Source organism: Ovis aries, chromosome 26 (genome assembly GCF_016772045.2).
Source record: "Ovis aries strain OAR_USU_Benz2616 breed Rambouillet chromosome 26, ARS-UI_Ramb_v3.0, whole genome shotgun sequence".
NCBI classification, from domain to species: Eukaryota; Metazoa; Chordata; class Mammalia; order Artiodactyla; family Bovidae; genus Ovis; species Ovis aries.
Window position 1 is genome coordinate 3,010,883 of NC_056079.1, and position 24,858 is coordinate 3,035,740.

Below are 24,858 nucleotides of genomic sequence, written 5' to 3' on the forward strand. Positions count from 1 at the left end.
AAGAACACTGGAGTGGGTTGCCATTTCTTTCTCCAATGCAAGAAAGTGAAAAGTGAAAGGGAAGTCGCTCAGTCGTGTCTGACTCTTAGCGACCCCATGGACTGCAGCTTATCAGGCTCCTCCGTCCATGGGATTTTCCAGGCAAGAGTACTGGAGTGGGGTGCCACTGCCTTCTCTGAAGTCTACAGCTACCACCATGTAAAAAGGGAAAGAATTTAAGAATCCTTTGGTACCGAGCGCTTCCAACCCCAGAATAAAGAGGAGCCCCTGACTGAGTTATTCCAGGTACCCTTTCTTGCTGTGTGCTGCCCAGTAATGCTGGGATCCTTTAAAGCTTTAATTAACTAGACACTTACAGCATTCTGCAGAATTAATACCTTGATTCTCTTTGAGGTTTTCTGCAAATATTGTTAGTCAATAATAAATGAAATTGGTGAAAAACTAAATTTGTAAGTCATTTCACTCTAAGAGATGTTGTAGAAAATGGCCTTCACTATATAGATGAGTTGAAATATCTACACAGCCTTTCAGGTGACTCCACCTTACATGGTTAAATTGATGCATGTTAAGGATTAGAGTGAATTGCTGAGGTTTAATTGGTAACATGAAGTCAGGGCAGGATGGAGGAACAAATTGACGTAGTGATTTCAGGGCAAAATCCACAAATGATTCATCAGATTTCATTGAGAGGCATAAAAGAGAAAATATGTAGGGCTTTTGCTCCACAACATGGATATTTTTCCTTCTTCATTTATTTAATCATCAAACACTTGCTAAGTGCTTGCTAGCTTGGGTTATATTCCATTTAATATATATTCTATGGTGTGTGTATGTGTGTGTTAGTTGCTAAGTCATGCTCGACTCTGCAACCCTATGGACTGTAGCCCACCAGGCTCCTCTGTCTATGGGACTTTCCAGGCAAGAGTACTGGACTGGGTTGCCATTCCCTTCTCCAGGGGATCTTCTCCACCCAAGAATGAACCTGCATATCCTGCACCGGCAGGCAGGATCTTTAACACTGGGCCACCCCAGAACCCCATTGTGTATGCACAACCACTTCTTGAGCAAACTCTGAGAGACAGTAGAGGACAGAGAAGCCTGGCAAGTTACCGTCCATGGGGTCACGAAGAGTTGGACATGACTTAGCAACTGAAGAACAAAAACAAATGCCAATTGTTTATCTATTCATATGTCAACATTCAGGTTGTTTCCATGTGCTGGCTATTGCAAATAGCGATGGAGGGGGGATAGATGGGGAGGTTTGAATTGAGTCGTACACATTACTGTATTTAAAATAGATAACCAACAAAGGCCTATTGTATAGACCAGGGAACTCTGCACAAAAAGGAAAAGAATTTGAAAAAAAGAGATCCATGTATATGCATAATGTGATCACTTTGGTCTACACCTGACACTAACAATATTGTCAGTTGACTATACTCTAATACAAAGTAAGCATTCAGAGTAGGAGGACAGCTGCTCTTGTCAGTCAGTCCTGTCATTCTGCAAGCAAACTAGCTCTGCACCTGTGATGGGCAGCAGGTGCAGGCTTTGATCAGGGGGTGGGCACGGGGAGGGGGTGGTCAATGGATAATCACAGAGCCTCTGCTGTCCCATTTCTTACTCTGTGAGGAGTCTTGGGAAGAAGACAGACTCATAAACAAAAACGTCCAGGTGGAAAGAAAACTATCAAAATAGAGGTCCACACAGATGAGGTGGACCAACAGCGAACCATAGCTGGCAGATCCCATGCTAAGTATTTCTGTATTTCCTTACATCCTTTCCCAAATCCTCAGGGGGAAGGAATTGAGGTCCAGAGTGAGCTACGTTCTCTGTGCCCAAGAGGGCTCTATACTTAGATTTAACCTCAAGAACATCAGAGGCAGTAGTCTCCAAGAAAAATCCCACACTCAGGGTAAACCACAAGAGAAGCAAAGTGAAAGTTAAGTGTTAGTCCCTTAGTCATGTCAGACTCTTTAAATCCCATGGACTGTAGCCTGCCAGGCTCCTCTGTCCATGTAATTCTCCAGGCAAGAATACTGGAGTGGGTTGCCATTCCCTTCTCCAGGGGATCTTCCCGATCCAGTGATCAAACTTGGATCTCCAGCATTGGAGGCAGAGTCTTCACCCTCTGAACCACCAGGGAAGCCCAGAAATATAGAGACCGTGGCTTACTGAATGGCTTGAAAAAATAATGAGACAAGTATGAAAGACACAATGTTTAATATAAATACTGAATGTAAATAAATCAGATGATCTGTATGTAAATGACTTAATAAGAGTGTCAGCAACTGACATGCCTGCAGCAAGCCTCACCATATCTATAAAATGCATGTATCACCTTCATGTGCCCCCTTCTACCCCATCACAATGGGAAGGGGGTCACTGCTTCCCAGGCAAAGGTTGTATCCTGGATGGGGCTTTAGAGGCTCTGTGTCCTGGGCTCACCTCTTATGAGGAGTCAAACTATTTCCTAAGATCTTAGAAAACAAGGTCAGTGCTCTGGGCCCTGCCTCCTTCTCTGGCAAGTAAGATCCAGGTTGTTTGAATTCTTGGCTGACCTACTACATACAGTCGTTCCTTCTTCTCTTTATGTACAGCAAATTCCTAATGGGTGTGGTTGCAGAATGCCCGCTCCCTGCCCTAAACTGGAACAGGCAGTTATAAACACGATGCTTCATCTACTCAACAAGAATCACGACCATTTTACTTTTATAAATGATGCAACTTGGATTTGAATACAATCAACACTCTCACAGCTATTGAATCCTTGTCTCTGCAGCTTCAAAGTCTGTGTCCTCTTTTCTCTGAAGCACTTAATTTAGTTTCCTCAGACACACCTTCTGCGTGAATAACATACTACCATTTATTACAAGGCTGATCTTAGAAGGCTTGCAGTTTCCTCAATTCTTCATTTCCTCTAATGATTAATTTTCAAGCCTAACAAAAAACGTGGCATAATACTGTTGAGAGATAGGATGGGACACTTTCTAATACCACTGAGTTATGACTCATTTCTCAATTTGTATTCAGATAAGGACCCAGACATACTTATTTTCTTTTTCACATTCAAGCTTGAATGTGGCACTAAGAGATGCATTTGATGTCTGCCTGTTCTGGCCTCAGATCTCATGTCAATCTGATGGAAGGGTTCACTCAATACATAGTTCTATGTTCCTATGGGCTGCTTCTGCAAGGTTTTTATCCATTAAAAAAAATCAACTGCAAAATAATTATAAACACCACATCCCCCATTTTAGGAAACATTCTGAACTAAAAACTAACAACAGCAAAATACTAAACCTTCATTTTGAAATAATTACTTGCTTTCTTCTTGTCCTCCAGTAGTGTTCTTCCTTTATTAAGCCCAGTTCAATTTGAATAATGCTGCCCATAATTATCAAACAGGGAGTATATACTTGAGTATATACTGGAATGGAAAGAGAAACTGGGATCAAAACACCTGAGGGTGGAACAGCTACTTAACAGAGAACTCTGGAAGGTCCGGTCTCAGACAGTGGCCCATGAGGGCAGAGGGCACAGGCAGGCGTGAGATACATTTAGAATTAAGATGAACACATGCTCTCTCCAAATAGAGTGAAGTGAGTGCAGACTCTCCCAGAAAATACTTTTGACGGTAGGAAAGCAGAACGAGATGCAGCGGGGAGGGCAGTTTAGAGAAGCACTTCTGCAGAAGCGCTCCCCTCTAATGGACACATTCATCCTCATACAGAGAAAGGGTGACTTACAGACAGAGTTCTTATGGCTGCTGTCCTTGCTGGGCATCACCTTGACTCCTCTTGACTTCAATTCAATCGCCTTTTTCACTGGAAGAAACAAAAGAAAATTTATTAGCTAAGACTCAGAGCAGTATCGTGAAACTGCATTTTATCTTCACAGCATCTCCAGTCATAATTGCTTTCTTACCAACCCCTGGAATATGGAACATGTTCTAAGGGGTGAATGATGCAAAGTAAACCAAGTACAAGAGCTTGTGAATAATTAATGCAAGGCTATCCGCCAGCAAGATCATATCTCATAATCACAGTGTTAGAAGCAAAAATAATATGTGGTGAGATTATCATCTATATCCAAACCTGCTTACCACCACTTTCTAATTCTGTTACATTCATGAAAAATTTTGAGGACAGATAAAAGTTATTTGTTTATTCTTCTAGTCATTTAATCACTCAAAATTTAACAAATATTCATTGGTGGGGAGCTAGTATGAGGAAATTCTGTTCTGAGTGCTTGGAATAAAATGTTAAATAAGAGGACACCAGTACTTCCAGACTCTCATAACCAACAGGCAATATAAAAATACATATATGGTATTGATTTCTAAAATTACAGTTCTCAACTGAAAATATTTCTTGATTTTTCTAAGCCCTACATCAAACATTTTATGAAATTCTACTTCTCTGGTCATTTCTGAGGGGAAAAAATGTGGGAAGTCATTTGTGGGATGAAACTAGAAAATGAATTTTTTTTTATATGAAATAATTTGCTTTAAATATCAAATTTATATTTTATTAAATTAAAAAATAGCAAATATTTATGATTTCCATGCTTACATATGATTTACATATATGGACCTAGAGTACCATGAAGCTCTGGGTTCAAATCTTTGCTCACAACCTGGTATCTACGTTGCCTGTGTAAGTTAACTCAGAGCTTGTCAATTTATCCGTAAAAGGGGTGTGATGGTTAGTTGATATGTCAACTTGACTAGGGCACAGAGTGCCCAGATACCTTGTCAAATGTTTTCCTGGATGTTTCTGTGAAGGTGGTTTTGGGAAGAGAGTAAGTATTAAATCCACAGACTGAGTAGAGTGGCTTGCCCCTCTCCAGGTGGCTGGATCTCATCTAATCAGCTGAAGATTTGAATAGAACACAGCACTGCACTTTCCTGCACTTTCCTGAGCAGGATATAATTCTTCCTGCCTGACTGCCTTCATCCTGGGTTATGCTCTTTGCTTTGGAGCCAATTCATAACCATTACACAAGCATAGTGGCAAGCTGGTATTGAAAGTGAAAGTGGCTCAATCGTGACTGACTCTTTGCAACCCCATGGACTGTACAGTCCAGAACACTGGAGTGGGTAGCCTTTCCCTTCTCCAGGGGATATTCCCAACCCAGGGATTGAACACGAGTCTCCTGTATTACAGGTGGATTCTTTACCAGCTGAGCCACAGGAGAAGCCCAAGAATACTGGAGTGGGTAGCCTAACCCTTCTTCAGTGAATCTTCCAAACCAAGGGATTAAACTAGGGTCTCCTGCATTGCAGGCAGATTCTTTACCAACTGAGCTATCAGGGAAGCCCAAGCTGGCATTATTTCTACCTAAAAGACCACTGGATTATTTTTCAAAATATTTTTTCTAATTTTTATTTTTTCTAAATTATGAAAGCATAATAACATATTTGTAGGAGACTTGGAAAATGCAGAACAAAATTACAGATAGTTCTGCTATATACTACAATTATTTTTTTCAGTAGATAAATTAAGATTTTTAGTTGGAGTTTCTATATCAAACTCTAAAAAATTAACAGTATGAAACAGAGAGAAGTAGAAGGATACAATAGACCTAAAATGCATTATGAACCAATTCAACATGATTAAGATTTATACAATGTCCACACAACATCAGGGTACAAGTTCTATTCAAGCTCCCATATACTATAAACCAGGAGATATTGGAACATATCTAGACACATAAAACAAAGTCTAAAAATTTCATGGTCTAAAGGGGCTGAAATCATGTACTCTTTTCTCTTATCACTGTGGAACTATGTTAGAAATCAGTACATCATGAGAAACACTGGGCTGGATGAAGCACAAGGTGGAATCAAGATTGAAGGGAGAAATATCAATAACCTCAGATATGCAGGTGACACCACCATTATGGCAGAAAGCAAAGAACAACTAAAGTGCCTCTCGATGAAAGAGAAAGAGGAGAGTGAAAAATTTGGCTTAAATCTCGACTTTCAGAAAACTAAGGTCACGGCATCTGGTCCCATCACTTCATGGCAAATAGAGGGGGAAACAGTGGAAACAATGACAGACTTTATTTTGAGGGGCTCCAAAATCACTGCAGATGCTGACTGAAGCCATGTAATTAAAGCATGCTTGCTCCTTGGAAGAAAAGTTATGATCAACCTAGACAGCATATTAAAAACCAAAGACATTACTTTGCTAACAAAGGGTCTGTCTAGTCAAAACTATGGTTTTTCCCATAATCATGTATGAATGTGAAAGTTGGACTATAAATAAATCTGAGCACTGAAGAGCTGATGCTTTTGAACTGTGGTGTTGGAGAAGACTCTTGATAGTTCCTTGGACAACAAGGAGGTCCAACCAATCCATCCTAAATGAAATCAATCCTGAGTATTGATTGGAAGGACTGATGCTGAAGATGAAGCTCCAATACTTTGGCCACCTGATGCAAACAACTGACTCATTTGAAAAGACCCTGATGCTGGGGAACATTGATGATAGGAGGAGAAGGGGACAACAGAGGATGAGATGGTTGGATGGCATCACCAACTCAATGGCCATGAGTTGGAGCAAGCTCCAAGAGTTGGTGATGGATAGGGAGGCCTGGCATGCTGCAGTCCATGGGGTTACAAAGAGTTGGACATGACTGAGAGACTGAACTGAACTGATGTTAGAAATCAGTATAAAATGATGTTTGAAAAGATCTCACATATTTTCAAGTGCAGTGCAACATTTATCAAGAGAGATCTTTGACTTAGCCATTGAAAGCGTCAAGAAGGTTAAAAGACTGAAAAAACACAGATGATGATTACAGAGAAGAAAGCATTTAAATGAGAAATTAATGTCAAAGAAACTTAAAGTATCCTTGATTTTTACAAATCTTATTTGAATGATCTCTTTGTTTCCATGGCTCTGCATGTTTAGCTGAACCCAGGAGTGATGAGTGGAATGTTTCCTTCTTCACATAATACAACAGGGTCTGGCCTTGGATTTTGAATCCTGGTCCCATTCATCTAGTCATGTGGCCTGACAAAACATTTAAACATTGTGTATGTGGGCTGTCAAATCTTTGCACACGACCATGCATTCTTCTGCTACGCATTTCACCAGGGAAATTGGAACAGTGAAGGGACTTTACACACCTTGGAGAGCTCACTGAGGAAGTTAGTCCTGTGTGGTAATGTGGTCCTAACTGATCATTCTGAGCAGCACCATGGCTAGACCACGGACTCCTGGAATGGACAGCACTCCTGCAGATATGCGGTGCTCCCTCACTGATGGCCCCACATGGAAGGAGTGCCCAGTGGCGGCTGCTTGCTGCCAGCCCCTCAGGGGACTCTCAGGGACAGACTGCCGGGGCCCACGTCTTCAGGGACAGATCATGTCAGGGACCACACCATGGTCGCTGGGATGGGGTACTCCATAGTTCCAGAACTGTTTCCAAGGGCCCTGGCGTCACTGAGGCCATCTGGATGAACCCCCGCGCAGCCCCCTGGCTCTCTCTGGCCCTGCTACTCCGTCTCCTCCCGTCCACAGGAGTCACCGCACAGGATGCTCCCTGGTGGGCATCCCCAGCTCCCGTCCACTCAGGACACCCTTCCAGAGAACCATTCATCTCCCTGCTCCCGCCACGTCTGCCTTTCATTCTCATCCACATGGCCATGTCCTGGAGACAGATAGCACAGCAAATGGAAGCCGCATCAGGAGCCCACTATCCCCACTGAGGAGGCATGGTCTCCACATCAGGTCTCCCCAGAGCAGGGCCTTGCTCTGAACCAGCAAGCCTTGATGTCTCTCCCATGACACCCAACTTCTGTGCTGAAACAAAGCTATCTTGAAGTTACTCAGGAGAGGAAAGACAAACGCACAATAAGTAAGGAATGCGGCAATCGATGCAAGATAATAAAGAGCAGAAAACTCAAAACAAATGTCACCCAAAATAAACAGATAAAACAAACAAGACTTGATGCTTTCAGAAAAAAAAAAATGAGTAGCCTTCAGGATGCAATAAAAGTATCTGAATATATGACTTTAGTGAGAGTCTAATAAATTTTGTAATCTTGCAAGTAACTGCATGTAGCTGAGTGAAGCTAGGGAATTCACCAGGGAAGGTTTTTGTTTTTGGTTTTGTTTTCCAGTGTGATGGAGACTGCTATACTTGCTCCCCTCCTCTGATTTCTGGCTGGTTTTAATACATCCTCTTACTGGACAGCCCTGGTTCTTGGCAATGTCATAAAGAAATGGAAAAGACCCTCTTCAAAGGGTCTCTCCCCTCATCACCCCCTGAGGCCCCTCCCGTCGTCCACCAGATTCCTCCTCCCTCCCTACCCCTCAGGAGAGAGAGATTTCCACTTTCACGGAAAGCAGCAGCCGTGAGGGAGAGGGTAGCTCAGGCAGTCGCATCCTCAGAAAGACCAGTGACCCAGGACAAATTCCTCCATCGCCCTGTTCTTTCCCATGAGTGCCTACACAACTGGTTCTCAAAGCTTGGAAACAGTGGTAAAACACTCTTCCTGAGTCATAAAAATCCTAAGTTACTAAACACAGAGGCAGAAGTCATTGAGAAACCTCACAAACTATGGAGGAAACTGTTTCAAATATATATATCAACTGCTGATAAATCTAAAGAAGCCATGGTTTGGAATTAAAAATATAACCCCTGTTTATTGGTCATATTATTAACTCAGAGCATTATCGTAATTTTACTAAAATTTCTTCAGGCTAAAAAATTCCATCAAGTGGCTTATCAAAAGAATATTCACTAATCCTTGGAAAGGCTTTGTATTGCAAGAGCTCACTACATACACACACACACTTTCACATTTATGTTTCATATTATATAATTTGTTATATATATATATATACATTATATACTATGTACTCATATATGTACATTTATATATTATTATTGCACACTTAAATATTTTACACATTTATTTTATAAAATAGAGTCTAAAATATTTATGTATATAAAGTACATAAATTAATCTATTGAGCTTTCTTATGGTTAGAAATGTTCTTGTTATCTAACATTTGCCTTATAATTATTTAACCAAAGCTTTCTATTACACTTGATAAGTAAGCAATTATAGTCCATAAGCTATTTATCTTTTATATTTACATTGTCTTTTTATATTATCACATTATTAGCTATGACATTTCAAACTCCATTATTTATGTTAACTTCTTTTTTTGTGGGGGTATTATTTTTTGTTTGTTTGTTTTCTGTGAAATCTCAACATGAGTCAGCCATAGGTATACATATACCCCATTCCTTTTGAACCTCCCTCCCCATCCCACCACCTCTAGGTTGATACAGAGCCCCTGTTTGAATTTCCTGAGCCATACAGCAAATTCCTGTTGGGTATCTATTTTATACACGGTAATGTAAGTTTCCATGTTACTCTCTCCATACATCTCACCCTCTCCTCCCCTCTCCCCATGTCCATAAGTCTATTCTCTATGTCTGTTTCTCCGTTGCTACCCTGTAAATAAATTCTTCAGTACCATTTTTCTAGATTCCGTATATATGCATTAGAATATGATGTTTTTTCTTTCTGACTTATGTCACTCTGTATAATAGATTCTAGGTTCATCCATCTCATTAGAACTGACTCAAAAGCATTCATTTTTATGGGTGAATAATATTCCTTTGAGTATATGTACCACAACTTCTTCATCCACTCATCTGTCGATGAGCATCTCTAGGTTGCTTCCACGCTCTACCTATTGTAAACAGTGCTGCAGTAAACAGTGGGATACATGTGTCTTTTTCAACCCTGGTTTTCTGAGTGTATATACCTAAAAGTGGGATTCCTGGGTCACATGGTGGTTTTTTAAGGAATCTCCATACCATCTACCATAGTGGCTGTATCAATTTACATTCCCAGCAACAGTGCAAGAGCATTCCCTTTTCTCCACATCCTCTCCAGCGTTTGTTTGTAGGCTTTTTGATGATGGCCATAGTGACTGGAATGAGGTGATATCTCATTGTAGTTTTGATTTGCACTTCTCTAATAATGAGCAATGTTGAACATATTTTCATGTGTTTGTTAGCCATCTGTATGTCTTTCTTGGAGAAAAGTCTGTTTAGGTCCTTCTCCCATTTTTAGATTAGGTTGTTTGTTTTCCTGGCATTGAGTTATCTGAGCTGCTTGTACATTTTGGAAATTAATCGTTTGTCAGTTGGTTCATTTGCTATTATTTTCTCCCATTCTGAGGGTTCTCCTTTCACTTTGCTTACAGCTTGCTTTGCTGTGCCACAGATTTTAAGCTTAATCAGATCCCACTTGTTTACTTTTGTTTTTATTTCTATTATTCTAGGAGGTGGGTCATAGAGGATCTTGTTTTGATTTATGTCATTGAGTGTTCTACCTATGTTTTCCTTTAAGATTTTTATAGTTTCCGGTCTTAGCTTTATGTCTATAATCCATTTTGAGTTTATCTTTATGTATGGTATTAGGAAGTGTTCTAATTTCGTTCCTTTACATGCAGCTCTCCAGTTTCCCCAGCACCATTTACTGAAGAGGCTGCCTTGGCCCCCATTGTATATTCTTGCCTCCTTTGTCAAAAATAAGGTTCCCATAGATGCATGGGTTTATTTCCAGGCTTTCTATCTTGTTCCATTGGTCTATATTTGTGTGTGTGTGTGTGCCAGAACCATACTGTCTTGAAGACTATAGCTTTGTAGTATAATCTGAAGTCAGGAAGGTTGATTCTTCCAGCTCCATTCTTCTTTCTCAAGACGACTGCTTTGGCTATTTGGGGTCTTTTGTGTTTCCATATGAATCGTGAAATTTTGGGTTCTAGTTCTGTGAAAAAGGCCATTGGTAATTTAATAGAGATCACATTAAATCTGTAGATTGCATTTGGTAGTATAGTCATTTTCACAATATTGATTCTTCCTACCCAGGAACATGGAATATCTCTCCATCTGTTTATGTCATCTTTGATTTATTTCACTAATGTCTTAACATTTTCTATGTACAGGTTTTTTTCTTTTTTGTCTCCTTAGGTAAGTTTATTCCTAGATATTTAATTCTTTTTGTTGCAATGGTGAATGGGATTGATTCCTTAATTTGTTTCTGATTTTTCATTGTTAGTATATAAAACTGCAAGTGATTTCTGTGTATTGATCCTGAAACTTCGCTAAATTAACTGATTAGCTGTAGCAATTTTCTGATACTATCTTTAGGGTTTTCTATGTACAGTATCATGTCATCTGCAAACAGTGAGAGCTTTACTTCTTTTCTGATCTGCATTCCTTTTATTGCTTTTTCTTCTCTGATTGCTGTAGCTAGGACTTCCACAACTATGTTGAATAACAGTGGTGAAAGTGGACACCCTTGTCTTGTCCCTGATCTAATGGGGAATGCTTTCAGTTTTTCACTGTTGAGAATAATGTTTTCTGTAGGCTTATCACATGTGGCCTTTACTATGTTGAGGTAGGTTCCTTCTATGCCCATTTTTTGAAGAGTTTTAATCATAAATCAGTGCTGAATTTTTTCAAAGGCTTTTTCTGCATCTATAGAGTTTATCATATGGTTTTTATCTTTAAATTTGTTATTATGGTGTATCACATTGATTGATTTGCATATACTGAAGAAACCTTGCATCCCTGGAATAAACTCAACTTGATCATGGTGTATGAGCCTTTTGATGCGTTGCTAAATTCTGTTTACTAAGATTTTTTTGAGGATTTTTGCATCCATGTTCATCAGTGATATTGGCCTGTAGCTTTCCATTTTTGTGTTGTCTTTGTCTGGTTTTGGTATCAGGGTGATGGTGGCCTCATAGAATGAGTTTGGAAGTGTTCCTTTCTCTGCAATTTTTTGAAAGTTTTAGAAGGAGAGGTATTATGTCTTCTCTAAATGTTTGATAGAATTTTCCTGTGAAGTCATCTAGTCCTGGGCTTTTGTTTTTTGGGAGATTTTTGGTCAGGCTTCCCTGGTGGCTCAGACGGTAATGCATCTGCCTACAATGCAGGAAACCTGGGTTCGATCCCTGGGTTGGGAAGATCCTCTGGAGAAGGAGATGGCAACCCACTCCAGTACTCTTGCCTGGAAAATCCCATGGGTGGAGGAGCATGGAAGGCTACAGTCCATGGGGTCATAAAGACTTGGACATGACTGAGCAACTTCACTTTTTTTTAGTTTCTTTCTGATCACAGCTTCAATTTCAGTGCTTGTAATTGGGTTTTTCATAATTTCTATTTCTTCCTGGTTTAGTCTTGGAAGATGGAACTTTTCTAAGAATCTGTCCAGGTTATCCATTTTATTGCCATATAGTTGTTCATAAAATCTCTTACAATCATTTATATTTCTGCATTGTTTGTTGTAACTGCTCCTCCTTCATTTCTAATTTTGTTGATTTGATTCTTTTCTCTTTTTTTCTTGATGGTTCTAGCTAAAGGCTTGTCAATTTTGTAAGAACCAGCTTTTAGTTTTAGTAATTATTACTATTGTTTCTCTCATTTCTTTTTCATTTATTTCTTCTTGGATCTTTATGATTTATTTCTTTCTACTAATTTTGGGGTTTTGTTGTTGTTGTTATTCTTCTTCTTTTTTCACTGTCTTAGGTGTAAAGTTAGGTTGTCTATTTGATGTTTTTCTTGTTTCTAGAGGTAGGACTGCATTGCTCTAAGCAATAGAACTTAGAACTGCTTTTGCTGCTTCCCATAGGTTTTGAATTGTCATGTTTTCATGTCATTTGTTTCTATAAAATTTTGATTTCCCTTTTGATTTCTTCAGTAACCTGTTGGTTATTTAGAAATGTGTGGTTTAATCTCCATGTGTTTGTGTTTCTTACAGTTTTATTTTTTCATTTAATTGATATCTAGCCTCATAGCATTGTGGTCACAGAAGATGCCTGATATAATTTCAATTTTCTTAAATTTGCTGAGGTTTGATTTGTGACCCAAGATGTGGTCTATCTTGGAGAATGTTCCACGTATACTTGAGAAGGTGTATATCCTGAAGATATCAATGAGATCCATCTCATCTAATGTACAATTTAAGACTTGTGTTTGCTTTATTAATTTTATTTTGAAGATCTGTCCACTAGTGTGAGTGGGGTGTGTTAAAGTTCTCCTACTATTATTGTGTTACTGTCAATTTCTCCTTTTATGTCTGTTAGTGTTTGTCTTATGTATTGAGGTCTCCTATGTTAGGTGTATAGATATTTACAATTGTTATGTCTTCCTCATGGATTGATCCCTTGATCATTATGTATTGTCCTTCCTTATCTATTGCAATCTTCTCTATTTTAAGGTCCATTTTGTCTGATATGAGGATTGCTACCCCAGCTTTCTTATGCTTCCCATTTGCAAGGAATATATTTTCCTATCTCCTCACTTTCAGTCTATTTGTGTCTTTAGGTCTGAAGCAGGTCTCTTGTAGACAGCATATATGTGGGTCTTGTTTTCATATCCATTCATCCAGTCTGTGTCTTTGGGTTGGAGCATTTAATCCATTTACATTTAAAGTAGCTATCTATCTATCTATCTATCTATCTATCTATCTATCTATCTATCTATCTATATATACACACACCTATTGGCATTTTCTTAATTGTTTGGGATTGATTTTGTAGATCTTTTTCTTCTCTTGTATTTCTTGACCATATAAGTCCCTTTAACATTTGTTGTAAAGCTGGTTTGCTGGTACTGAATTCTCTTAACTTTTGCTTGTCTGAAAAGCTTTTTAGTTCTCCATCAATTTTGAATGAGACCCTTGCCAGGTACAGTAATCTTGGTTGTAGATTTTTCCCTTTCAACACTCTAAATATATCCTGCCATTCCCTATGGCTTGCATAGTTTCTGCTGAAAGATCAGTTGTTAAGCATGTGGGATTTCCCTTGTAGGTTACTTGTTGCTTCTCCCTTGCTGCTTTTAATATTCTTTCTTTGTGTTTAGTCTTTGTTAGTTTGGTTAGTATGTGTCTTGGTGTGTTCCTCCTTGGGTTTATCCTGTATGGGATTCTTTGTGCCTCTTGGACTTGACTGACCATTTCCTTTTCCATGTTGGGGAAATTTTCAAGTATAATCTCTTCAAATATTTTTTAATACCCTTTGTTTCTCTCTTCTTCTGGAATCCCTATAATTTGAATGTTGGTGTGTTTGATATTGTCCCAGAGGTCTCTGATACTATCCTCAGTTCTTGGCATTCTTTTACTTTATTCAGAAGTATATTCTGCTCTTCAGAAATTATTTCCACCATTTTATCTTCCAGCTCTCTGATTTGATCTTTTGCTTCAGACATTCTGCTATTTATTCTTTCTAGAGTACTTTTAATTTCAGTAATTATTTTATTTGTCTCTGTATGTTTATTCTTTAATTCTTCTAGGTCTTTGTTAATTGATTCTTGCATTTTCCTCATTTTGTTTTCAAGGTTTTTGATCATCTTTACTATCATTATTCTGAATTCTTTTTCAGGTAGTTTATTTATTTGAACTTATGTGTTTCTAGCTTGTTCCTTCATTTGTGTAGTATTTCTCTGCCTTTTCATTATTGTTTTTTAACTTATTGTGTTTGCGGTCTCCTTTTCCCAGGCTTCAAGGTTGAATTCTTTCTTCCTTTTGGTTTCTGCTCTCCTAAGGTTGGTCCAGTGGTTTGTGTAAGCTTCCTATAGGGTGAGATTTACGCTGAGTTTTGTTTGTTTGTTTTTCCTCTGATGGGCAAGGCTGAGGTGATAATCCTGTCTGCTGATGATTGGGTTTGTATTTTCATTTTGTTTGCTGTTGACTGAGGCGTCCTGCACAGGGTGCTACTGGTGGTTGGGTGATGCCAGGTTTTGTATTCAAGTGGCTTCCTTTGTGTGAGTTCTTACTATCTGATACTCCCTAGGGTTAGTTCTGTGGTAGTCTAGGGTCTTAGAGTCAGTGTTCCCAGTCCACAAACTCAGGTCTTGATCTCTGCAGTTCCCTCACACTGACCAGCTTGAGAAACTCAGTTCACTTCTCCCCAGACCCCACCAGTCTTGGGTCCTTCCAACTTCATGGAGTTTCTGCAGGCTTGTGGGGGTCCAAGCTCCGGGGCTGAGGTCTTCAGACTTCAGCCATTGCCACCACCATGAGGAGAGCTGATAATGCACAGAGCTCCCAGGCCATTTCCATCCTCCTTAGCTTGGCATTTCTTATTTGGGCCTTTCAAAGAAGCTTTCTTTGTTTAAACTTCAACCAGAGATCTTTAGGAACTGCAGCATAAAATTTTACTTTGCTTATTAAGTCAAGGACTTTCCTTATGAACCCTCCTGGGTCATTTCTCAAGAACAGTCCTTCTGCTTGGTGTCCTTGGAGCCAATAGAACAGGACTGAGTTCACTTCAGAAGCAAAGGAAAGCTTTGTTCTCTGACAGAAGAATGGAGAAGCACCAGATCACACTCTAGAGCATATGCTCTTCAGGGCCTTCACTTATTCTTGAATTGGGAAAAGTAGCAGTTGTTCAGAAAAATATTCTTGGTTTATAGGCTACCTGGAAAATTTTTTGTTTTCCTTTATTATTGGGGAAGAATCTAAACTTTTGGATTACCTCAGAGATTTCTGTTAATCTTTCTTATTCTCAAGAGGAAAAATAAGTGATTTAAAAGTAATATATTTTGTGGAATCCCAGTGATTTGCATTCTTTCACTTGCTGTAAGGCTCACTTCTTTTTCTAAGCGTGTATACCATCATATTTTAGAAACACTTTCAAAATATTAATTTGCTTCTTTAATATATCCAATTATATCACCCCTTATCCAAACTGTTTCACATTTCTCCATTAGATTTTGTGTTTTATATTAAGGAAGTATCATCAAAATTCAAATCACTTTATATTTTAAACACATTTTTAAAAACTTTATCAAAGTATCACTGTAGTTATATAACTTAATTACTAAATATTTGAATCTGGATCCACTTTCCTATTCTCTGTTAATTATTATAAATGCAAAGTTCATGTTGATGCTGGTAAAAGTCTGTGTAATCCCAGGATTTTACGGCTGTTATCACAGATGGTGAAGTCATTTTCCATCTATGACCAGAGCCTTCAAATCTGCACTAGGGCTCATCTCTTCAGTGCCATTATTTTTCCTCCTTCTGTATAACCATTTTTCTTTTCTCTGCTTGATCGATTCCATTATTACACAAACATGTTGTTTCACTTTCCATCTTTATGAACCGAGACAAAGCAAATGAGCAAAAAAGCAAGCATGCAAGCAGAGAACAACTAGACAAAACACGGTCTGGTCCACACCCCCCAGCACTGCCTGGCCCTTTTCTCTCCTGTCCTGAAGCAGAGAGAGGAAACACCTCCTGGGAATCATCTTCTTTTCACCTGTCCCCATTCTCTCCTGAACACAGCCATTATCAAAGACAGCGGTCACCACCCTGCCTGTTGCTGCCTCCTGTGGTCACTTCTCCAGCTCCTCCTTGCCTGTGATGTCACTTCCCCACCCCCATTTCCAAATCCCACACTCTCCAGCTCTCCCCTAATTCAGTGGTCATTCCTTGTTCATAAGTCTGAATGTTGCCATGTGATGCACTGGCATTTATTAGTATATTTTTAAACTTTTCATGTACTCCCTTGAATCCACTAGAAATATTGTAACAGAATCCACAGAAATATTGTAATTAAATATTATTAGCATTATGATATTCTTATTGAGTAATAACTTTTAAAGTATTAATGACACTCAGTCTTGTCCGACTCTGCAACTTCATGGACTGTAGCCTGCCAGGCTCCCTTGTCCATGGGATTCATCCAGGCAAGAATACTGACAGGAGTGGGTAGCCATTCCTTTCTCCAGGGGATCTTCTGATCCCGGGTTTGAACCTGGATCTCCTGCATTGCAGGCAGATTCTTTACCATCAGAGTTTCACAGGAAGATTTGACACTCTGCTATGTGCTAAGTGCTTTTAAACATCTTGCTTAATTTTACCACAACTTTATAAGATTTATGCTTTTTATTACAGAGAAAAACTGAGTTACAAAGAAGTTAAATAATATATTGTAGGTTATAGGGCAAGAACACAAAGAAGAACTGTACAAAAAAGATCTACATGACCCAGATAATCATGATGGTGTGATCACTCATCTAGAGCCAGACATCCTGGAATGTGAAGTCAAGTGGGCCTTAGAAAGCATCACTATGAACAAAGCTAGTGGAGGTGATGGAATTCCAGTTGAGCTATTTCAAATCCTGAAAGATGATTCTGTGAAAGTGCTGCACTCAATATGCCAGCAAATTTGGAAAACTCAGCAGTGGCCACAGGACTGGAAAAGGTCAGTTTTCATTCCAATTCCAAAGAAAGGCAATGCCAAAGAATGCTCAAACTACTGCACAATTGCACTCATCTCACATGCTAGTAAAGTAATGTTCAAAATTCTCCAAGCCAGGCTTCAGCAATAGGTGAACTGTGAACTCCCTGATGTTCAAGCTGGTTTTAGAAAAGGCAGAGGAACCAGAGATCAAATTGCCAACATCCGCTGGATCATGGAAAAAGCAAGAGAGTTCCAGAAAAACATCTATTTCTGCTTTCTTGACTATGCCAAAGCCTTTGACTGTGTGGATCACAATCAACTGTGGAAAATTCTGAGAGAGATGGGAATACAGACCACCTGACCTGCCTCTTAAGAAATCTGTATGCAGGTCAGGAAGCAACAGTTAGAACTGGACATGGAACAACAGACTGGTTCCAAATAGGAAAAAGAGTACGTCAAGGCCGTATATTGTCACCCTGCTTATTTAACTTATATGCAGAGTACATCATGAGAAACGCTGGACTGGAAGAAACACAAGCTGGAATCAAGATTGCCAGGAGAAATATCAATAACCTCAGATATGCAGATGACACCACCCTTATGGCAGAAAGTGAAGAGGAACTAAAAAGCCTGTTGATGAAAGTGAAAGAGGAGAGTAAAAATGTTGGCTTAAAGCTCAACATTCAGAAAACGAAGATCATGGCATCCGGTCCCATCACTTCATGGGAAATAGATGGGGAAACAGTGGAAACAGTGTCAGACTTTATTTTTTTGGCTTCAAAATCCCTGCAGATGGTGACTGCAGCCATGAAATGAAAAGACGCTTTCTCCTTGGAAGAAGAGTTGTGACCAACCTAGACAGCATATTCAAAAGCAGAGACATTACTTTCGGACTAAGGTCCATCTAGTCAAGGTTATGGTTTTTCCAGTAGTCATGTATGGATGTGAGAGTTGGACTGTGAAGAAGGCTGAGTGCTGAAGAATTGATGCTTTTGAACTGTGGTGTTGGAGAAGACTCTTGAGAGTCCCTTGGACTGCAAGGAGATCCAACCAGTCCATTCTGAAGGAGATAGACCCTGGGATTTCTTTGGAAGGAACGGTGCTAAAGCTGAAACTCCAGTACTTTGGCCACCTCATGTGAAGAGTTGACTCACTGGAAAAGACTCTGATGCTGGGAGGGATTGGGGGCAGGAGGAGAAGGGGACGACAGAGGATGAGATGGCTGAATGGCATCACTGACTCGATGGATGTGAGTCTGAGTGAACTCTGGGAGATGGTGATGGACAGGGAGGCCTGGCATGCTGGGATTCATGGGGTCGCAAAGAGTTGGACATGACTGAGCGACTAAACTGATAGAGTTTGTGGGGGCTTCCCAAGTAGTGCTAGTGGGAAAGAACCCACCTGCCAATGTAGGAGACAAAAGAGACTGCATGAATTTGATCCCTGAGTCAGGAAGATTCTCTGGAGCAGGGCATGGCAACCAACTCCGTTATTCTTGCCTGGAGAATCCCATGGAAAGAAGAGCCTGACTATAGTTCATTAACCGACTTAGTAAGCACACAAGCATAGGGTTTGTGAGGATAACACTGTCCTGGAGCTGCTGGTCTGAGTCTAGAACTTATTGGTTTACCAGGATCTGCTGTTTCCTTCATAAACAATGCCGCTTGTTTTAACCACTGCTGCTGCTACCGCTAAATCTCTTCAGTCATGTCCGATTCTGTGCAACCCCAGAGACGGCAGCCCACCAGGCTCCCCCGTCCCTGGGATTCTCCATGCAAGAACACTGGAGTGGGTTGCCGTTTCCTTCTCCAATGCATGAGAGTGAAAAATGAAAGTCAAGTTGCTCAGTCGTCTCCGACTCTTAGCGACCTCATGGACTGCAGCCTACCAGGCTCCTCCGCCCATGGGATTTTCCAGGCAAGAGTACTGGAGTGGGTTGCCATTGCCTTCTCTGTGTTTTAACCACACTTAACATTTAAGTTTTCTTTTTAAGGACAGTTATTGCATTACACAAGGCAATATTTAAGTAATTATATATTAGTAAACATGTATTATCAAACTGAAGTTTTCAAAATCATGATCTGATTGACTCTTCAAAGTGTTATCTAAGAAATCTTTGAATGAACTGGTATGCTAGCTCCTTAAACAAGGTTCAACATCGATTAATGTTAATCCTGTTATAACAAAAGGTATGCACTGAGTCACGATGACTTAGGGGCTTCCCAGTTGGCTCAGTGGTAAAGAACCTGCCTGCTAATGTAGGAGACACAGATTCAATCCCTAAGTTGGAAAAATCCCTTGGAGGAAGAAATGGCAATCCACTCCAATATTCTTGCCTGGAAAATCCCATGGACAGAAGAGCCATAGTGTCCATAGGGTTTCAAACAGTCAGACACAACAGAGCACAAATGCACGTAACTGATTTACATCGAGGTGTTTGTTTCAGGTGCACAGCAAAGAGATTCAGAAATACGTATATTTCCAGGTTCTTTATCCTTATAAGTTATTGCAAAATATTGAGTCCAGTTACCATACAGTAAGTAGGTCCTTCTTCATTATCTATTTTATATAACATAGAAAAGAAAATATTCACCAATGTGATAATTTTTAAATGCTATCTCATTTGTATTTACATTCTAAACGATTATTGTGCATATTCATTTACTCTGTGAGATAAATTCTCCTGTTATTTTCTCATGGTCTATATATCTCCCACCCATCCAGAGGGGATGTGTCCCATAACCCCCCGGGCTGCCTGGGGCTGCAGGTGGATGGAATCTTAGAAAAAGAACACTCCCTCCTACACACACACACCTGCAACAGAACTGAAATATCAAATTGGGTGCAGTCAGAGAGCCATGATAACGATGCATAATAAGAACAGGATAGCATGCTGCTGTGACCCGGTCGTGTGAGGAGTCCGCTCTGGCTCCCACACCATCTTATTCTAACACTGCTGTTTCCCTCTCTTTTTAAAAAAATAATTTACTTTAATTGGAGGCTACTTTACAGTATTGTTTCTTTGAGGCCCTCTTTTGGGTGGAGGGGGGTAGGGAGGCAAGAATACTGGAGTGGGTTGCCATTCCCTTCTCCAGGAGATCTTCCTGACCCAGGGATTGAACCCAGCTCAAATCAGGCTTCCCTCGTGGCTCAGAGGTTAAAGCCTCTGCCCGCAATGTGGGAGACCTGGGTTTGATCTCTGGGTCAAGAAGATCCCCTGGAGGAAGAAATGGCAACGCACTCCAGTATTCTTGCCTGGAGAATCCCATGGACGGAGGAGCCTGGTGGGCTACAGTCCACGAGGTTGCAGAGTCAGACATGACTGAGTCACTTCACTTTCGCTTTCTTTACAGTATTATGGTGTTTTTTGCTTTTCACCAACATGAATCAGCCGCAGGTGTACATGTGTTCCCCTGCACCCCCCTCCCACCTCCTTCCCCCCAACTGAGCACCTGTAGAGGTGGAACTCCGGCCCTCCGAGGAGCGACAGCAGACGCAGCCCGAGCTCCTCAGTCAGTTTACAGGAGACGAGGAGCCCTCACCACAGCCCTCAGCCAGCTCCGCAGGCCATTGCTTCCTTTCCTCCTTCAAGAACGCCCCCAGAGGAGATGCCATCTGGCTTCTCTCCAGTACATTCCAGTTGCCAGCGTCACTCCTCCAGGGTCACTGGTGTCTCTTCCACGACCAGCCAACACCATCACATCGGGCACTTCGGAAGGTCATTGTTCAGTAAAACGAGGGTCACCTGACAGCCCAATAGCCCCTCTGACAAAGGAGCCATTGCTGCGGGACCAAAGGTCGGCCCGCCGGACGCCTGATCAGTCTCATCGGTGGCGCTGGCGGAGCTGAGCTTGTGTGATTTCCTCACTGGACTCAGACCACGGCAATGTTTAAAGTTTCTGAATTGTTCACTTCTGGAATTTTTCCATGTGGTGTTTTTGGACCAACGTTGACCTCAGACAACTGAAATTTGGGAAAGCGAAACAGTGGGTTGTGGATTGGGGGGTATGGGGCTGTTGTACCTTATTTCATGCCCGCAGCTCCCTTACTAGCCTAGCCTTACTCAGAATTCCTACAGTTTTTATGAGCTTTTATGATGTCTAGAACATGGACCCTTGAGAGAAACTGACGACCAAGTTTTAGGAATTGGATTCTCAAACTTCATTTTTATTCTTACATCAGCCAGTTGTCCCCTCTTTGGTTGGGAAAGTTGTCCTCTTTCAGTTTGGTGTTAAGAAGAGAGCGTTTGCATCTGCAAAGTCACAGGTAGGTGTTGACTGGGCTTCACGATTTTAAGTTGCCGATACTCCTTGTTGTGGGGTATCAGAACCTTTTCTTCAAATGTTACTGAACAGCACTTTCAAATTAAAACCACAAATAATATGTCTGAAGGACTGGCATGGACACACCCAAACACTTGGTTACTGCATTCATTACTAATTTCAAGTGCAATTACAGTAAAATTCTTTATTGGAAGGAAGGCAATTAACTTCATTATTCCCACATGGTCAAGAGATCATGGACTTGAGGGAAACAATATGCTTCCCTCTGTTTCACCTTGTCAATGAGAACCATCAGGATTTAACTTGGAACGCATTGGGAGAAAAGATTTACTTAGGTTGCAATCACTTGTTGGGTTACTCTACACACTTTATTTCAGGCACTTTCCTCCAAAATGGGTGGTGGTGGTGGAGGGCACCAAGAAACGAGAGGTGAAACTTGGGGGAGAGGGAGAAGGGGAACACAGTGGTGAGGTGAACTGCCCCCAAAACAGCTTTTCCCCTTCATTGTCTTCTGTTGAGGTCCAGGAAATAGCAAAGGCTTGTGGCTTATCTAAGATAAGCAGAGGCTTATCTTAGATAGTTGACACACTCCCAATAAAGATCGTGTATGATTTTCCCTTAAACACACTCTTCTTGCCTGTATCTCTTGTGTGAAAAGATTTCCTACCAAAGTTCCTTAATTTTCCCAGTCCAGCTACCAGAAAGCATTCCATCCTTCAGGCTGGGGAAAGTGAAAGTGAAAGTTGTTCAGTCATGTCTAACTGTTTACGACCCCATGGACTGTATAGTCCATGAAATTCTCCAGGTCAGAAAACTGGAGTGGGTAGCCTTTCCTTTCTTCAGGGGATCTTCCCAACCCAGGGATCGAACCCAGGTCTCCCACATTGCAGGTGGATTCTTTACTAGCTGAGCCACAAGGGATGCCCAAGAACACTGGAGTGGGTAGCCTATCCCTTCTCCAGCAGATCTTCTTGACCCAGGAACTGAACCAGGGTCTCCTGCATTGCAGGCAGATTCTTTACTGACTGAGCTATCAGGCTGGGGAACTGTTTCATAAACAAGGTCAGGTTCAGCGGGAGTGGGGTGGGATGCTGTCCAGCAAGCCTGGAAATCTGAGCCCCTAGTCTCACTCCTAAAATTTCCTGAACTCTTGAGCCACAGCTTTGCTTTCTGTCTCACGGATTAAGTTAACGGGCTAGAATTTTAAGGTGCCTGATATTCTGTTTTCTCGTTCTTATTCCAGGCAGATCCTGCAGAAAGAAGGAAAGTCAGTACTTAATTCAGAGCAGAGTTCCAATCTTCCCTCTCTGCTTTGTGACAAGGCAGATGCTGAGGGAATTAACTCCAGCTGTTTCTTCTGAAATGTAAGGAGACTTGCAGGATCATTGCTGGGAATGCACAAGACAGTGTGCACAGTGCAGAGAGAGCTTCTGGGCAGGGCTGGCAGGGAAGGCTGTATGTCCACTGTTCACACAGAACACACTCTTGTCCTCAAACTGGACAAACAGTATGCATTAAACACACGTCACTGGCTGTGAAGCAATGTCCTAGCTTTTGTCCTGGCTCCTGCCTTCCTCACTCAAAGCTCATCACTTCTGGTCACCGATGCAGGGAAAGCAGCTGGGTGTCCTAGGATTTCAGTCAGCTCTGACGCCGTCTTCCTGGACACCGTGTCTGAGTCCACTGGTGAAGGGTTCAGTCCTGTAGGACTGCCCCCGCCCCCACACACGTATCACATGTCAGTCCCAGGTTCAGGTTGTCCTCTGTGCTCCTGAACAAACAATGGTAGATCAGAGCCTCTAAATCTCCCATCCTTGGGTTTAGTTTATTTGCTAGAGTGGTTTTCAGAACTTGGAGAAATGCCTACTCAAGTCACCAGGTCATTAAAGGCCATGCATACAGATGAAGAGGTACACAGGGTGAGGTCTGGGAGGGACCTCTGTACCCATGGACTTGGGGTAACACTCCAGGTGTGCATGTTTGCCCATCTAGGAGCTCTCCGAACCCTGTAACACTGAGGTTTTAACAGAGGCTTATTCAGATTGGAGAAGGACATGGCAACCCACTCCAGTATTCTTGTTTGGAGAATCCCATGGAGGGAGGAGCCTGGTGGGCTACAGTCCTGGGGTTGCAAAGAGTAGGACACGACTGAAGAGACTGAGCATGCATGCACAGGCTGGCACGATGGACCTGTAACTCAATTTCTAGCCCTCCTTCCATCTGTGGACGTGTGGAGAGGTAGTCACTTCAGTCCCGTCTGACTCTTTGTGACTCCACGGACTGTAGCCCACCAGGCTCCTCTGTCCATGGGATTCTTCAGGCAAGAATAATGGAGTGGATTGCCAAACACTCTTCCAGGGGATCTTGCCATGGAGTGGGATTGAAAATGCCAAGCTTTTAATCATGACTTGGTCTTTCTGCTGATCAGCACCTTTCCAGGTCCCCAGCCCAGCCAGAGTCACCTCTATGGAACAAAAGATCCTCCAAGTGCTCATCTTATAGGACTGTGTAAGGGTTTTAGGAGCTCTGTGCCAGGAACCAGGACGGAAACCAATGTATGCACTTTCTACCGCCTCACGCTGCCTTTCAGTCCCTCCTGTTTCACTACAGTCAGAATGGGTGTGTCCGTCAAAGTTCTTACGTTGAAACCTGGCCCCCTCTGTGATGGCGTTAGGGGGTGGGGCCTTTGGGGAGGTGACGAGGTCATGAGTGTGGAGCCTTCATGAGGGGGATTGGTGCCCTGATAAAAGGGGCCCCAGAGAGCTCCATCCATCTCTGCCAGGTGAGGACACAGTAAGAGAAATGCTGTCTATGACTCTGGAGGCCCTCACCATATTCCAGACCTGCTGGGCCTTGACCTTGGACTTCTAGCCTCCAGAACCATAAGAAAAACAAATGTCTCTTGTTTCTAAGCCACCCAGTTGACAGAATTTGCTACAGTAGCTCAAACAGTTTAGGACGTACACTGGGGGCAGCTGTTGTTCAGTCACTCAGTTACGTCCCACTCACTGTGACCCCATGGAATGCAGCACTCCAGGCCTCCCTTCACCATCTCCTGGTGTTTGCTCAAACTCATGTCCATTCAGTCAGTGACGCCATCCAAACATCTCATCGTCTGCCGCACCCTTCTCCTTTTGAGAGAAGTTCCAGTTGAACATTCACCCATGTATTGCATCTTTCAGTAGGAAAAGGCTCACACATGCATAGCTTTGCTTTGGGGGTTCAATGTGAGATGCAGTCATCATCCTGTGGCTCATTGGAGATGTCACTCTGACAGGTTAATCATGTCCCCAAACCTCAGGCCCCGGGTCTGTTTGATAAAGACAATGTCCCAGAGCAGC

The 24,858-nt window shown here is 41.6% G+C and overlaps 1 protein-coding gene across 1 annotated transcript in view; it reads right to left on the reverse strand.

Moving 5' to 3' along the window:
- Positions 1 to 24,858, reverse strand: part of CSMD1 (CUB and Sushi multiple domains 1) — a 2,070,567-nt gene that overhangs the window by 709,091 nt on the left and 1,336,618 nt on the right. The window contains exon 7 of the mRNA XM_042241416.1: positions 3,750 to 3,827. Within this exon, the coding sequence (XP_042097350.1) occupies positions 3,750 to 3,827 (78 nt within the window). The remainder of the gene's footprint in view (positions 1 to 3,749; positions 3,828 to 24,858) is intronic.